The sequence below is a fragment of the Dreissena polymorpha genome, chromosome 10, assembly GCF_020536995.1.
Source record: "Dreissena polymorpha isolate Duluth1 chromosome 10, UMN_Dpol_1.0, whole genome shotgun sequence".
NCBI lineage: Eukaryota > Metazoa > Mollusca > Bivalvia > Myida > Dreissenidae > Dreissena > Dreissena polymorpha.
Window position 1 is genome coordinate 57,522,886 of NC_068364.1, and position 16,170 is coordinate 57,539,055.

The window sequence follows — 16,170 nt, forward strand, 5'->3', positions numbered from 1 at the left end:
TTTTAATAAAACGTGTGTTACATCTAAAATTTGATATTTTTTTGTATTTAGCTTGAACTATCTTTTATGGATAAAAAAGTAAAATAAAAATCATGGGTCAACGGTGTTTGTTAATTTTTTTATTTGCACTTGCACAACAAGCCTATGTCAGCATATTGTTTTTAGAAATATTATATATAAAGGTAATACAATATTTTAATTTTTACATGCCTTCCCATATGTAGATTTTGTCCAAATTTAATCAAATGTATTATGAGGTTTACCTTAATAAAATATAAAAAGAATAACGGGGACGTTTGTTCACAACTGCAGCGTTACTGCATGAAGTAAAATACAAATAAAAAATATCAGGTCAAACACGTACTAGTACATGTATTGCTTTATGACATTGAACAAGTAGATTTAAATGTAAATGCAATCACACATGATGTAGCAAGATCAGAAAATAGTAGGTTAATAGAGCTGAAAACTAAAAACAAAGATGCATACCTTGCATTTAAAGGGACATATTGGCGATAATAATTGTATTTCTTGACACGGCTTGACAAATATATTGCGGCATACTAATACAAAAGCAGCTAAAGAAACTTCAGCGTACAGTTTATATAGTATTGACAGACCTGTACGCTAAAGCCAACCTCGTATAGAAAGTCAACCAGAGTCGTAACATATTTATGTCACGCTATAAATAAAAAAAGCTAATTTTCTTGGAAACATTTCGACATATACTTGTGAATGAATATAAATTACTGCATCGGGGAATATTTTTAGTTCCAATGTTTCAAATGCATCTTACAATAGATGAAAATAACTCTCATCAGACTAAAATTCACAATTTTGACGCCATTGTCGCTTTGTCACCTGACGAGTTTTAATTTGGATACTTTCGGATCGACCTTGACATTTTATGCTGAAATTGTAAACATTACTTTCGTTTTCAGAAATCTATTATTTGTGATTAACAACTTACGTCTGGTGGATTATAAGACTGATTTCAGTTTGAATCAGGTAGTTTTAAATAATATTTACTTTGAGTTTGTATTTACACTACCATTTGTTTACAAAACAAGCCAGACTAATCAAAAATACCGGGAAATGTCATTCTGAATTTGAAAACACTTGAGCACATGTTACTAAAAATAGAAATAACGTCATATGACCGTGAAATCTCGGGAGATTCGCATTTCAAGAATGTCTGTCACATCGCTGTTTTTCTCGATATGTTAGAGCAGAATAGATAAATTTTGAATGTTTAAGATAGTATTTTGTGAAAAATATATCAGTTAAATGTGAAAAATGTCAATCTTTCCGATAAAGTAGTTGATTTGGGCAATAACAGCATAAAAAAAGCTGTTTTGGACCGGTCTTTGTTAACTGTCAACTTTTCGGGAATTTCTGGTTGACTTTCTTATAGAATTGGTCCATAACTATAAAGTCGCGCCAGTCAAAACTCATAAAAAGCGACATTTAAAGTTATGGTAGCCAGAACTAATACAAAAGTAGATTAAAATGTAAATGAAAACGCAAACTATGAGCAGCAAATTCGGTAAAATTATGATTATACACCCTCAACTAAAATAAATGTACATTTAAAGGGATTATCAACGTTATTTAAATGTAATTCTTGGCATGACTTGATCAATGTATTGCTGTATGCTAATGCTAATGCAGATTTCAATTCAAATGAAAACACCAATAATTTGTAATATGTATCGAGATCACTAAAATAACTAAAATAAATGTACATTTAAAGGGATTATCAACGTTATTTAAATAAAATTCTTGGCATGACTTGATCAATGTATTGCTGTATGCCAATGCTAATGCAGATTTCAATTCAAATGAAAACACCAATAATTTGTAATATGTATCGAGATCACTAAAATAAGGTGAATTACTTTTCCAACTTAAAACAAGACGTACACAATACACTTAAATGGGCAAATCAACGGTATTAGTTGTAATTCTTGACAATATTTGACGAATTCACGGCATTCCATATTTATGTTCACAGTTCCTGTACGAACAAAACATAAATCAACACAAATATTGCATTTAGATGAAAACTTTTATATATTGCAAAAATGTTTGGATGTGAAAAGAATTATTACAGAAGGCGATTATAACGTATAAATTAAACACTCATTCGCTTCCTGCATGAACTTCGTTATCTATAATTAGTTTTTGAAATTATAATAATCTAAAATCTTTGACTGTATGTAATGTAATAATACTGACATTAGTATTGCTTTTTAAAAATCTACATTGACTCACATCTTTCTAAAGCAATGAATACATTTGAAGGACGTACGCGGAAGTTTACATTATATTGATTACACATATAACATGTTTGATAGTTTGTTAGAACCATCTTTTGCTGATATAAAAATGAAATAAAAATCGTTGGTGACTGGTGTGACTGGTGTTGCTATTTTGTATAAAAATAAATAGTGTTTCCGATTCCATATTACGGGTCTCATCAAATTCCCGTATGCTACACATTGCTGCATGTCGCGTCTTAACAAGGTCAACGTGTCACAAAAAAAGAAACATCTAACAATATCAATGTTTCTTGTAATCAATTGCTAACCAAAAATAACATTATTTTTTTCTAATGAAATCGGTCCGAAAGAAAAAAATTATGTGAACGAAAATCAATAATATTCGCATATTTGCACGTGCGGCAAGATGCAACCCAACCCGCACATGGTCCAGACGTCGTGAATAAATGATTTAATTCGTCAGGTATTTCATGTAGTAAATGATATCAAATCACATTTCGTGGCAGTTGATATCTTAAGCCGTTGTCTGAGAAATTAAAATTATAAAAGTATTCCAATTCATAACATTAAATGTATATAAAGGTTTTGATAATAACTTAAATGAAATCAAATATATTTTTATGACATATTTCAAACATATGATGATTGAATACCAATTTGCTTAATTCTAAGGAAAGCTATCCGTTAAACCAAGTATTACTTGCAACACAAAGATTACAATTATAAGAATGTATCGACTTTTGTGCCGTAACTAGACTCATGCTCGCCGTTACAATCACGTGATAAAAAGGTATGTGTGCTCTTAGGGATGATGGTTGATTCGTATTGTGAAGCTTAGGGTCTACACATTTAATATCAATCTTCATTGCTTCATAATTCTTTTATTCTTGATATTATTCCCTTACTTTACATACGTCCCGTTTTTAAACGACTTTCCTAAAAAGCATACACAAATTGCGCCACCGGTGTGACAGTAAAAAAAATTGCTTGAAACTAAACTGACGCGTACGTCCTTAAACATAACACTAAAAAAGCTAAACTTGTTTGATGTTTATTCTCTTAACAATCAGTGGTTTTAATACATTAGAGAACTTGAATACACAGTAAATGATATAATTTATTGCAGTCACATTCATGTTATCGACAAAAAACCAATCATAAAATTGTACACATAAATGTGAAAATTGAAGCCATTTTTACGTGATTGCAACACCACATATACGCGCACAGATATGCAATTGTTTCTCATGTATATAGCACCGTTTTGAAGCAAGAATTCTTTGTATCAAAGATAACAATAACAAAAACCTTATGTTCCTTTTCATGAACTGGTCAATTATTTACATTGTTTTTCAAATTTAAAACACTTTTATCCGTTGCATACATCATAAATATTAATAGACAAATTAATTTGACTAAAAAGACATAAATGCACACACACATACATTGTTGGATCAAATCGTCTACATTTTTATGCAATACCGATTTGTTGAATACTCTTATTCAATATGTTAGAATGACACACGGTTTATAAAGTAACAATAAATAGTAATATTTATACTTATCATCAGTAAATATAAATGTTATAAGAATTTATTAGTAATTAATTGATAAAATCGTAAAACGGCCTAAACAACAACGACAACAACAAAAGAATATTGTGCGACAGAATAGTATACATCTAGGCAGCATATTTACCAATAAATGCTAAGACTCAAGGCTAAAAGAAAAGACTATTCTTTAAACCGCAATCTTCTAACATTACTCGAAAATAAAGCCAAGTGGGGCCTTTAATTCGTACAGTTACATAGAGGATATTTGTTCATGTCAGTGTAAGATCGTTTGTTTCACGAGTGATCATAGAAAATATCTTTTCACGAGTGGCGCAACAACTTTTCTGTTTCTTTTATGTCCCTTTTTAAAGGAAACTAATTAACAGCTGTTTCCCTTTCGCTGAAAAGTTACTCTTTATCCCGTGGCGTGCCTCAATACATTTCAAAACACAAATGATGTCATAAATGTGACGAAATGACGTCATTATACCAGCGAAAGTCTCCAGTTAAACCATTTTACAATGTAAATAAACGGTGAAAAAGCATACAATAAAAAGAAAATTTGTTGGATTCGATGATATCGATTTTAATTCACTCGTAATCATAGAAAATTTATATAAAATTATTTATGATAATCCAAAAATAGAAAAAGAAGTTCCGACAATTTGTTATTTTCACCGGTGAAAATAACAATTTGTTTATTTTCACTGCTGTTATGTCACTGCAGACATGTCATATTTTATCATAAGGTATAAAAGAAATAAGTTATCTTTTACAACTATGTGTTTATGACATAAGCACCATGTTTAGCATTTACATATTCAAACTCAGAAATATATGTATTGTTTTTAATTCTAAATCAAATATACACTGTCTGTCTACAATTTCAAACTGTTTAACATGAACTGATTTCAATTCACAATAGTCTTGCTTCGTATATTCATCTTGACTCTTTTGCACATGGAACAACAGTTTACACTGTATACTATATTTGTTAGGAGGCAGATTCTGAACAAAAGGTTGTTATACTGATGGGGACAATGTTTTATAATTATAAAAAAATACGTTATGAATTCTGACAGTTTGATCTCCGTATCATACTTTCCTATACACATCTTAGCTGATGCAACAGTTGAAAAGAAGTAATGTCGGTGACAACATGTCGGCGTGTTTACATGCGGTATGTACAGACATTAACATATGACAAATAAGCGCCTCGACTTTCGCCCCTGTTAAACGACGTATTCATTTAGGAACACGCACACTGAATGACGTGACGTTGTTAGTTGAATATACCATATAATAATATTTCAGATCGTAAGTCCAATACCTGTGTAAAAGATCCGTTTCCACGGGTTCTTCACTGGCCTGTATTAAACTTTCAACAGCAAACAGTAGACATGATGGCCTAATTAAGGGAACTTGATCAAGAAGCTGCACAGCAACTCCGATGAACTTTCGGTCTCTGGCGGACTAATTGGATACAATCAGTTGTTCACTTGTCAAGGGGCACTAAATTTGAATCACTTAATATTTCTAACAATTCTTCACTAACATTTCTCACTTGTATCTTAATATTTAACACGTCATAAAACAATATTTCGGATCGTAAGTCTGATACATGTGCATGTGATTCGTCGTCACGGTTTCCTTCACTCGACAGAAAAACAACATCCCACAGCTCACACTTGACAGTATGATCTAATGTAAAAAGCTTGATAAACAAGCTGCGAAGCCACTCGCATGACAATTTGTTTTTTTGCAAACTTATACACTGCAATGAAGCAGGCAGCTTGAGATCACATTGACCCGTATAGGTTCCCCACAAATAAAGTTTTCGTAGCTTGTTGAGCGTGTGAAGAATCTCTGATGCTAATGAGGCACATTCAGCCGTTCTTACTTCGAGGATCCTTATGCTTGTATCACGAAATATTTCAAACAGTTCCTTACTGCCGGTGTGCACACATATTTCAATATTGGACAGGTTATGTGACAGTAATTCAGATCGCATGTCTGATACACGTGTATGTGATTTGTCTCTATGGTATACTTCAATTGACTTCAGTTGAACATCACACAGCTGACACCTGACAGGACGATCTAATGAAGAGAGTGCGATAAACAAGCTGCACAGCCACTCAGATGAACATTCGCATGTCTGCATAGTGATACCCTGTAATAAGGCTGGCAGTTTAAGATTACATCGACCCGTATAGGTCCCCCTCAAATAAAGTTTTGTTAGGCTGCTTAGCGTGTGAAGAATCTCTGATGCTAATGATGCACAATCAGTCGTTCTCAGGTCGAGGATCCCTATACTTGTATCACGTAATATTTCGAAAAGTTCCTTACTGCCGTTTTGCACACATATTTCAATATTGGACAGGTTATGTGACAGTAATTCAGATCGCATGTCTGATACACGTGTATGTGATTCGTCTCCATGGTATACTTCAATTGACTTTAGTTGAACATCCACCAGCTCACACCTGACAGGATGATCTAATGAAGAGAGTGCGATAAACAAGCTGCACAGCCACTCATATTAACATTCGCATGTCTGCATACTGATACGCTGTAATAAGGCTGGCAGCTTGAGATCACATCGACCCGTATAGGTCCCCCTCAAATAAAGTTTTGTTAGCCTTTTGAGTGTGTGAAGAATCTCTGACGCTAATGAGGCACACTCAGTCGTTTCCAGGCCCAGAATCCCTATACTTGAATCCCGTAATATTTTGAAAAGTTCCTTACTGCCGTTTTGCACACATATTTCAATATTGGACAGGTTATGTGACAGTAATTCAGATCGCATGTCTGATACACGTGTATGTGATTCGTCTCTATGGTTTACTTCAATTGACCTCAGTTGAACATCACCCAGCTCACACCTGACAGGACGATCTAATGAAGAGAGTGTGATAAACAAGCTGCACAGCCACTCAGATGAACATTCGCATTTCTCCATACTGATACACTGTAATAAAGCTGGCAGCTTAAGATCAAATCGACCCGTATAGGTCCCCGTCAAATAAAGTTTTGTTAGGCTGCTGAGCGTGTGAAGAATCGCTGATGCTAATGATGCACAATCAGTCGTTCTCAGGTCGAGGATCCCTATAGTTGTATCACGTAATATTTCGAAAAGTTCCTTACTGCCGTTTTGCACACATATTTCAATATTGGACAGGTTATGTGACAGTAATTCAGATCGCATGTCTGATACACGTGTATGTGATTCGTCTCCATGGTATACTTCAATTGACTTCAGTTGAACATCCCACAGCTGACACCTGACAGGATGATCTAATGAAGAGAGTGCGATAAACAAGCTGCACAGCCACTCAGATGAACATTTGCATTTCTGTATACTGATACACTGGAATAAAGCTGGCAGCTTAAGATGACATCGACCCGTATAGGTCCCCCTCAAATAAAGTTTTGTTAGGCTGCTTAACGTGTGAAGAATCTCTGATGGTAATGAGGCACACCCAGTCGTTCTCAGGATTAAGATCCCAAAACGTGTATCACGTAATATTTCGAAAAGTTCCTTACTGCCGTTTTTCACACATATTTTAATATTGGACAGGTTATGTGACAGTAATTCAGATCGCATGTCTGATACACGTGTATGCGATTCGTCTCCATGGTATACTTCAATTGACTGCAGTTGAACATCCCACAGCTGACACCTGACAGGACGATCTAATGAAGAGAGTGCGATAAACAAGCTGCACAGCCACTCAGATGAACATTCGCATGTCTGCATAGTGATACCCTGTAATAAGGCTGGCAGTTTAAGATTACATCGACCCGTATAGGTCCCCCTCAAAAAAAGTTTTGTTAGGCTGCTTAGCGTGTGAAGAATCTCTGATGCTAATGATGCACAATCAGTCGTTCTCAGGTCGAGGATCCCTATACTTGTATCACGTAATATTTCGAAAAGTTCCTTACTGCCGTTTTGCACACATATTTCAATATTGGACAGGTTATGTGACAGTAATTCAGATCGCATGTCTGATACACGTGTATGTGATTCGTCTCTATGGTTTACTTCAATTGACCTCAGTTGAACATCACCCAGCTCACACCTGACAGGACGATCTAATGAAGAGAGTGTGATAAACAAGCTGCACAGCCACTCAGATGAACATTCGCATTTCTCCATACTGATACACTGTAATAAAGCTGGCAGCTTAAGATCAAATCGACCCGTATAGGTCCCCGTCAAATAAAGTTTTGTTAGGCTGCTTAGCGTGTGAAGAATCGCTGATGCTAATGATGCACAATCAGTCGTTCTCAGGTCGAGGATCCCTATACTTGTATCACGTAATATTTCGAAAAGTTCCTTACTGCCGTTTTGCACACATATTTCAATATTGGACAGGTTATGTGACAGTAATTCAGATCGCATGTCTGATACACGTGTATGTGATTCGTCTCCATGGTATACTTCAATTGACTTCAGTTGAACATCCCACAGCTGACACCTGACAGGATGATCTAATGAAGAGAGTGCGATAAACAAGCTGCACAGCCACTCAGATGAACATTTGCATTTCTGTATACTGATACACTGGAATAAAGCTGGCAGCTTAAGATCAAATCGACCCGTATAGGTCCCCCACAAATAAAGTTTTGTTAGGCTGCTTAGCGTGTGAAGAATCTTTGATGCTAATGATACACAATCAGTCGTTCTCAGGTCGAGGATCCCTATACTTGTATCACGTAATATTTCGAAAAGTTCCTTACTGCCGTTTTGCACAAATATTTCAATATTGGACAGGTTATGTGACAGTAATTCAGATCGCATGTCTGATACACGTGTATGTGATTCGTCTCCATGGTTTACTTCAATTGACCTCAGTTGAACATCACCCAGCTCACACCTGACAGGACGATCTAATGAAGAGAGTGTGAAAAACAAGCTGCACAGCCACTCAGATGAACATTCGCATTTCTGCATACTGATACACTGTAATAAAGCTGGCAGCTTCAGATCAAATCGACCCGTATAGGTCCCCCACAAATAAAGTTTTGTTAGGCTGCTTAGCGTGTGAAGAATCTCTGATGGTAATGAGGCACACCCAGTCGTTTTCAGGATTAAGATCCCTAAACGTGTATCACGTAATATTTCGAAAAGTTCCTTACTGCCGTTGTGCACACATATTTCAATATTGGACAGGTTATGTGACAGTAAATCAGATCGCATGTCTGATACACGTGTATGTGATTCATCTCCATGGTATACTTCAATTGACTGCAGTTGAACATCCCACAGCTGACACCTGACAGGACGATCTAATGAAGAGAGTGCGATAAACAAGCTGCACAGCCACTCAGATGAACATTCGCATGTCTGCATACTGATACCCTGTAATAAAGCTGGCAGCTTAAGATTACATCGACCCGTATAGGTCCCCGTCAAATGAAGTTTTGTTAGGCTGCTAAGCGTGTGAAGAATCTCTGATGGTAATGAGGCACACCCAGTCGTTCTCAGGATTAAGATCTCTAAACGTGTATCACGTAATATTTCGAAAAGTTCCTTACTGCCGTTTTGCACACATATTTCGATATTGGACAGGTTATGTGACAGTAATTCAGATCGCATGTCTGATACACGTGTATGTGATTCGTCTCCATGGTATACTTCAATTGACTTCAGTTGAACATCCCACAGATCACACCTGACAGGATGATCTAATGAAGAGAGTGTGATAAACAAGCTGCACAGCCACTCAGATGAACATTCGCATTTCTGTATACTGATACACTGGAATAAAGCTGGCAGCTTAAGATCAAATCGACCCGTATAGGTCCCCCACAAATAAAGTTTTGTTAGGCTGCTTAGCGTGTGAAGATTCTCTGATGCTAATGATGCACAATCAGTCGTTCTCAGGTCGAGGATCCCTATACTTGTATCACGTAATATTTCGAAAAGTTCCTTACTGCCGTTTTGCACACATATTTCAATATTGGACAGGTTATGTGACAGTAATTCAGATCGCATGTCTGATACACGTGTATGTGATTCGTCTCTATGGTTTACTTCAATTGACCTCAGTTGAACATCACCCAGCTCACACCTGACAGGACGATCTAATGAAGAGAGTGTGATAAACAAGCTGCACAGCCACTCAGATGAACATTCGCATTTCTCCATACTTATACACTGTAATAAAGCTGGCAGCTTAAGATTAAATCGACCCGTATAGGTCCCCCACAAATAAAGTTTTGTTAGGCTGCTTAGCGTGTGAAGAATCTCTGATGCTAATGATGCACAATCAGTCGTTCTAAGGTCGAGGATCCCTATACTTGTATCACGTAATATTTCGAAAAGTTCCTTACTGCCGTTTTGCACACATATTTCAATATTGGACAGGTTATGTGACAGTAATTCAGATCGCATGTCTGATACAGGTGTATGTGATTCGTCTCTATGGTTTACTTCAATTGACCTCAGTTGAACATCACCCAGCTCACACCTCACAGGACGATCTAATGAATAGAGTGTGATAAACAAGCTGCACAGCCACTCAGATGAACATTCGCATTTCTCCATACTGATACACTGTAATAAAGCTGGCAGCTTAAGATCAAATCGACCCGTAAAGGTCCCCCACAAATAAAGTTTTGTTAGGCTGCTTAGCGTGTGATGAATCACTGATGCTAATGATGCACAATCAGTCGTTCTCAGGTCGAGGATCCCTATACTTGTATCACGTAATATTTCGAAAAGTTCCTTACTGCCGTTTTGCACACATATTTCAATATTGGACAGGTTATGTGACAGTAATTCAGATCGCATGTCTGATACACGTGTATGTGATTCGTCTCTATGGTTTACTTCAATTGACCTCAGTTGAACATCACCCAGCTCACACCTGACAGGACGATCTAATGAAGAGAGTGTGATAAACAAGCTGCACAGCCACTCAGATGAACATTCGCATTTCTCCATACTGATACACTGTAATAAAGCTGGCAGCTTAAGATCAAATCGACCCGTATAGGTCCCCCACAAATAAAGTTTTGTTAGGCTGCTTAGCGTGTGAAGAATCTCTGATGCTAATGATGCACAATCAGTCGTTCTCAGGTCGAGTATCCCTATACTTGTATCACGTAATATTTCGAAAAGTTTTTTACTGCCGTTTTGCACACATATTTCAATATTGGACAGGTTATGTGACAGTAATTCAGATCGCATGTCTGATACACGTGTATGTGATTCGTCTCTATGGTTTACTTCAATTGACATCAGTTGAACATCACCCAGCTCACACCTGACAGGACGATCTAATGAAGAGAGTGTGATAAACAAGCTGCACAGCCACTCAGATGAACATTCGCATTTCTCCATACTGATACACTGTAATAAAGCTGGCAGCTTAAGATCAAATCGACCCGTATAGGTCCCCCACAAATAAAGTTTTGTTAGGCTGCTTAGCGTGTGAAGAATCTCTGATGCTAATGATGCACAATCAGTCGTTCTCAGGTCGAGGATCCCTATACTTGTATCACGTAATATTTCGAAAAGTTCCTTACTGCCGTTTTGCACACATATTTCAATATTGGACAGGTTATGTGACAGTAATTCAGATCGCATATCTGATACACGTGTATGTGATTCGTCTCTATGGTTTACTTCAATTGACCTCAGTTGAACATCACCCAGCTCACACCTGACAGGACGATCTAATGAAGAGAGTGTGATAAACAAGCTGCACAGCCACTCAGATGAACATTCGCATTTCTCCATACTGATACACTGTAATAAAGCTGGCAGCTTAAGATCAAATCGACCCGTATAGGTCCCCCACAAATAAAGTTTTGTTAGGCTGCTTAGCGTGTGAAGAATCTCTGATGCTAATGATGCACAATCAGTCGTTTTCAGGTCGAGGATCCCTATACTTGTATCACGTAATATTTCGAAAAGTTCCTTACTGCCGTTTTGCACACATATTTCAATATTGGACAGGTTATGTGACAGTAATTCAGATCGCATGTCTGATACACGTGTATGTGATTCGTCTCCATGGTATACTTCAATTGACTTTAGTTGAACATCCACCAGCTCACACCTGACAGGATGATCTAATGAAGAGAGTGCGATAAACAAGCTGCACAGCCACTCATATGAACATTCGCATGTCTGCATACTGATACGCTGTAATAAGGCTGGCAGCTTGAGATCACATCGACCCGTATAGGTCCCCCTCAAATAAAGTTTTGTTAGCCTTTTGAGTGTGTGAAGAATCTCTGACGCTAATGAGGCACACTCAGTCGTTTCCAGGCCCAGAATCCCTATACTTGAATCCCGTAATATTGAAAACAGTTCTAAACTACCAGTTGTCACTTTTAACTCAATATTTGACAGGTCAGTTGACAACATTTTAGATCTTATTTCCGATACATATGTATGTGAATCGTCTTCAAAGGTTTCTTTACCTGACTGCATTACACAATCCGCCAGCCAAAACTGGGCAGGATGATCTAATAAAGAGAGCGTGATCAACAAGCTACACAGCCATTCAATGGAAAATTCGCAATAAATCAGTTGAATATACTGTAACATTTTAGGCAACCTACAATTCCAAGAACCCATGTATGTTCCAGCTAAACATATTTCTTTCAATTTGTTCAGTGTGTGAAGATGTTTCGATGCAGATAAGAATACATCAGCCGTTTCGAATGTAATTTCTCCCAAATTAGATGCATTCAATATTTTGAACAACTGACTCGCGTCCTTCCCAAAGCATAAACTGAGTTTAGACATGTCGCATGCTTTAATGCGCGATCGCAACTTGGCTATATACAAATCAGTATTTTCCGTTGTATATACTTCGCCCAGATTAAAACGGACAAGCTGGCTTACTTGGGATAAATGAACTAGCAGCCGCCCAACAAACTCAGCAGAACATCTACTTTTAAGTAAACATAAATATCTTAAAGTGGATGGTAGGAAAATGTCTTCGTGAAAATCAAATTCCTCTATTCGCAAAAACGTCAGGTTACCCAGTGATGGCAGAAGCCCGAAAAACAGTGTCACGTCGATATTTCCAATTAAAGACAACTGTTTTAAATTCATATTTTGCAACTCAGAAATAATACTATGAGATCCTAACGTCTTCAAGCGTTCCATACTATGTTTTGAATGTTGAAGAACTGTAAGTATATGTTTTTCTGGTAGTGCATGGCGTTCTAACAATAACGTGCGTACATTAGACTTGTTCATCATTAAAAGTTGCAATAAATCATCGTATGTATTTGTGTTAAGGTATGCATGAAATGTGAAATCACTCATATTCATGCGAATATGTTTTTGTCTGCTGACTTTAGCCTCGTGATAACACGTAACAATCATGTCCTGCACTAAAATAGATAAAACAAGACCACGCAAGTCGGATGAGAGGTTGATATTGAGATTTGATTTCAATTTCGTTTTCGTATTAACAACAGTTTCCTGAAAAGTTATGTACGTCGTCTTGTCATATGACCAAGTTATTAACCGATCAAGTCCTTCGTTTACGTTACTGAGAACGTCTTCTGTCAAATGATTTATTACTTTATTCGCTACATCACACATTAGTCCACTGAGATAAATGATTACCTGGCTGATTTCTAACAAATTGTCATGACTTTTGCTAAACAAAGCCGTTATTGTGTCTTCCGGTAAATTTCCGATATAAGAAGCAGCAAAAAATTCCTGGACTGTTTCATGCAGAAATGAAACATATGATTTAGATGATGCTGTTGAATAGCAATGTCGTTCATTTAAAACACCACATTTAATAGCAAACTCGAGTTGTTCTATTGACAACATTTCAGAGCTTATAAGCACATTTTTGCTTAATACTAGTGACTTTTCACTTCCGATGGTGTATTTAAATGCAACCTTTGCGAGTGCGTTACCAATCTCTGTGTGATGCCCAAAAAGTGAATGTTCAAATGGACTGGGATCTTCAAACTCCTCCTTTGCTAGCCCCTTGTTGAAAAGGGTCTTTATGAGAACTTTATTTATTTCGCATAATGATCCACTCAAAAACGATTTGTCCACCCATAAATTAACTAGAAGTGTCAGCATCCAAGGCGACGTCAGAAAATGCTTTAAGTTACGTTCCTCAACGTAGGTCATAAATTCTATGTATGCCAATTCATCGTCGGTCGTAAGAGAACACAGCATATTGTGTGTAAGCTGTTCTGGGTCAGTTATTCTAACTACTTCTAGTAGTGTGCCGATTTCAGAATCTCTGATACGCTTATCAGCCATTTTCCAGGGTCGTGAAGTGAGTAAAACAACACATCGCTTGCATAAAGAATACATTTTGGGCATAGGGTTTTCTTTTGTGCTATCGGTCCATTCGTTTAATCCATCCAGAGTTACAAGGCATGTCTCCCGTTCCATAATGCTACCAAGTAAATCGTATGCCTCCATCTTTTGCAATTCATTATGGTAAATTTCATCAATAATTTGTGTTTTGATCATCTCTACTACTTTACATTGCCCGATCGAGTCCCGAAGTTTTATGTGCAATACAAATCTGAAATTATGCAATGTTTCCAAATCGCCGAAGCAAGAACTTGGTCCCGGATCTTTTGACGAAACTGTATCGCACCAATCAAGGACCAGTTTTGCTAGAAATGTAGTCTTACCCATTCCAGGATTTCCTTGTATTGATACTCGGTCGCTCAATGTGTTGTCTTTATAAAACATATCCTTGTATGTGTCTACTTTTTGTTCCGTTTCTCTTCGAGATCCGTTTTTTTCGATTGCGACACGGTTTAACTGTATCGGTACAAAGATATCCTTAATCGATTTTTCACGACCACTCCAGAACGGTGAAACAGGTACCATTTTCAAAGTTTTCTTGTAGTATTCTATTAACCGTCCAAGGAAATCTGAAATTATATTAAACGTTAGACTTCCAAAAGAACGTACATTGTTGGTCAACCGAATGCAAATATAGTAAATATTTGAGCCGCATACATAATTGCTTGCTACAAAACAGTCTATGTGTGTCGCATAATGTAAGAGTAAGCTATTAAAAATAATATATATATATATATATATATATATATATATATATATATATATATATATATATATATATATATATATATATATATATATATATATATATATATATATATATATCCTTTATTCTAATAGCATCGGCCCTTCTCATAGTATCGTGACTAAAACGAAAAACCGTCAAGAAGTGCTGGAAAGTAAATGTGTTTTTTTTCAATTTTTAGAAGTTGTAATTTATTTGATGGTTATTGCGACGATCATTCTCATGATTTTCGGTGTTCGTTGTTAAGTAGGTCATGTTTATTCCAGGACGATGCTATGATTTTTAAATTACGTAACAAACAATATTGTTTATTGATTAATAGTAGCTTTATTAAATGTTTTATATGCCGCTTATTGTTTAATAATAACGTATTTTAAAAACTACATGAGAAAATTTTTCGTTTTTCCATTAAGATACTATTTTTTTGAAAAGCACATGCGCATAGTAACAACTCTTAACAACCAATCAGAAGAGCCGATATTGTGATAACTATTGTAACCATTGTACATGATACATATTTTTAAAGGGAGCTAAATCTAACCAGTATTTTGTCAAAACAATTCCAATTTTCTGTCAAAGAATACACAATTAACTATAGATTGACATATATACCATGCATGTTTACTTTAAAATTTAAAATGTATTTATTAAGAGGGCCGATACTACGGACACACAAGCTATATATGGCGTGTTCTGAGACCTTTGTTGCTAATTCGGCAAGCGCCATAATTACCGTTTAATGTCAATGAGCTGACTTATTTCTTCCCTTGATCCAAAGTTGACATTGGCTGATGTATAGCCACATACTATTCTTCAATACATTTTGATACCGATTTAAACGTGATTCGTATATTTGTATTTTGATTTAACTTGTCTTTGAACTAGTTAAGTGTTACTCTTTTAATCAAATTTACTTTTAATTGTTACATATCCAAAATAATAACAACAACTTACATCTTTTCTACTGAAAACGAAAGTAACAAGAGCTGTCAGAATACAGCACGCTCGACTTTTCGAGTGCTTGACAGTATAACGTAAGCTATCATGGGGAAATTGTTCATATTCAATAAGGTCAAGGTAATATAGTGATATTCTAACTGGAAGAGGACCATAATTGAAACATAATGATCACTAATGTTTGAAAGGGACATTATAGACGATTCTGAGTTCATGTATATTTTCCACAATCTATTGAACATTTTTTGAAAACATAAAACAAACTAATACGATTATATTTCAAGTTTGATAGCAATAGCCTTGATGGGATGG

At 36.2% G+C, this 16,170-nt stretch overlaps 1 protein-coding gene across 1 annotated transcript in view; it reads right to left on the reverse strand.

Annotated features, from left to right (window-relative positions):
* Positions 1-6,377: 6,377 nt before the first annotated feature.
* Positions 6,378-16,170, reverse strand: part of LOC127849145 (uncharacterized) — a 108,321-nt gene continuing 98,528 nt past the window's right edge. Inside the window, exons 6-9 of the mRNA XM_052381864.1 lie at positions 12,416-14,725; positions 10,711-11,122; positions 7,918-8,316; positions 6,378-7,119 (exon numbers count right to left, since the gene is read on the reverse strand). Of these exons, the coding sequence (XP_052237824.1) occupies positions 6,378-7,119; positions 7,918-8,316; positions 10,711-11,122; positions 12,416-14,725 (3,863 nt within the window). The remainder of the gene's footprint in view (positions 7,120-7,917; positions 8,317-10,710; positions 11,123-12,415; positions 14,726-16,170) is intronic.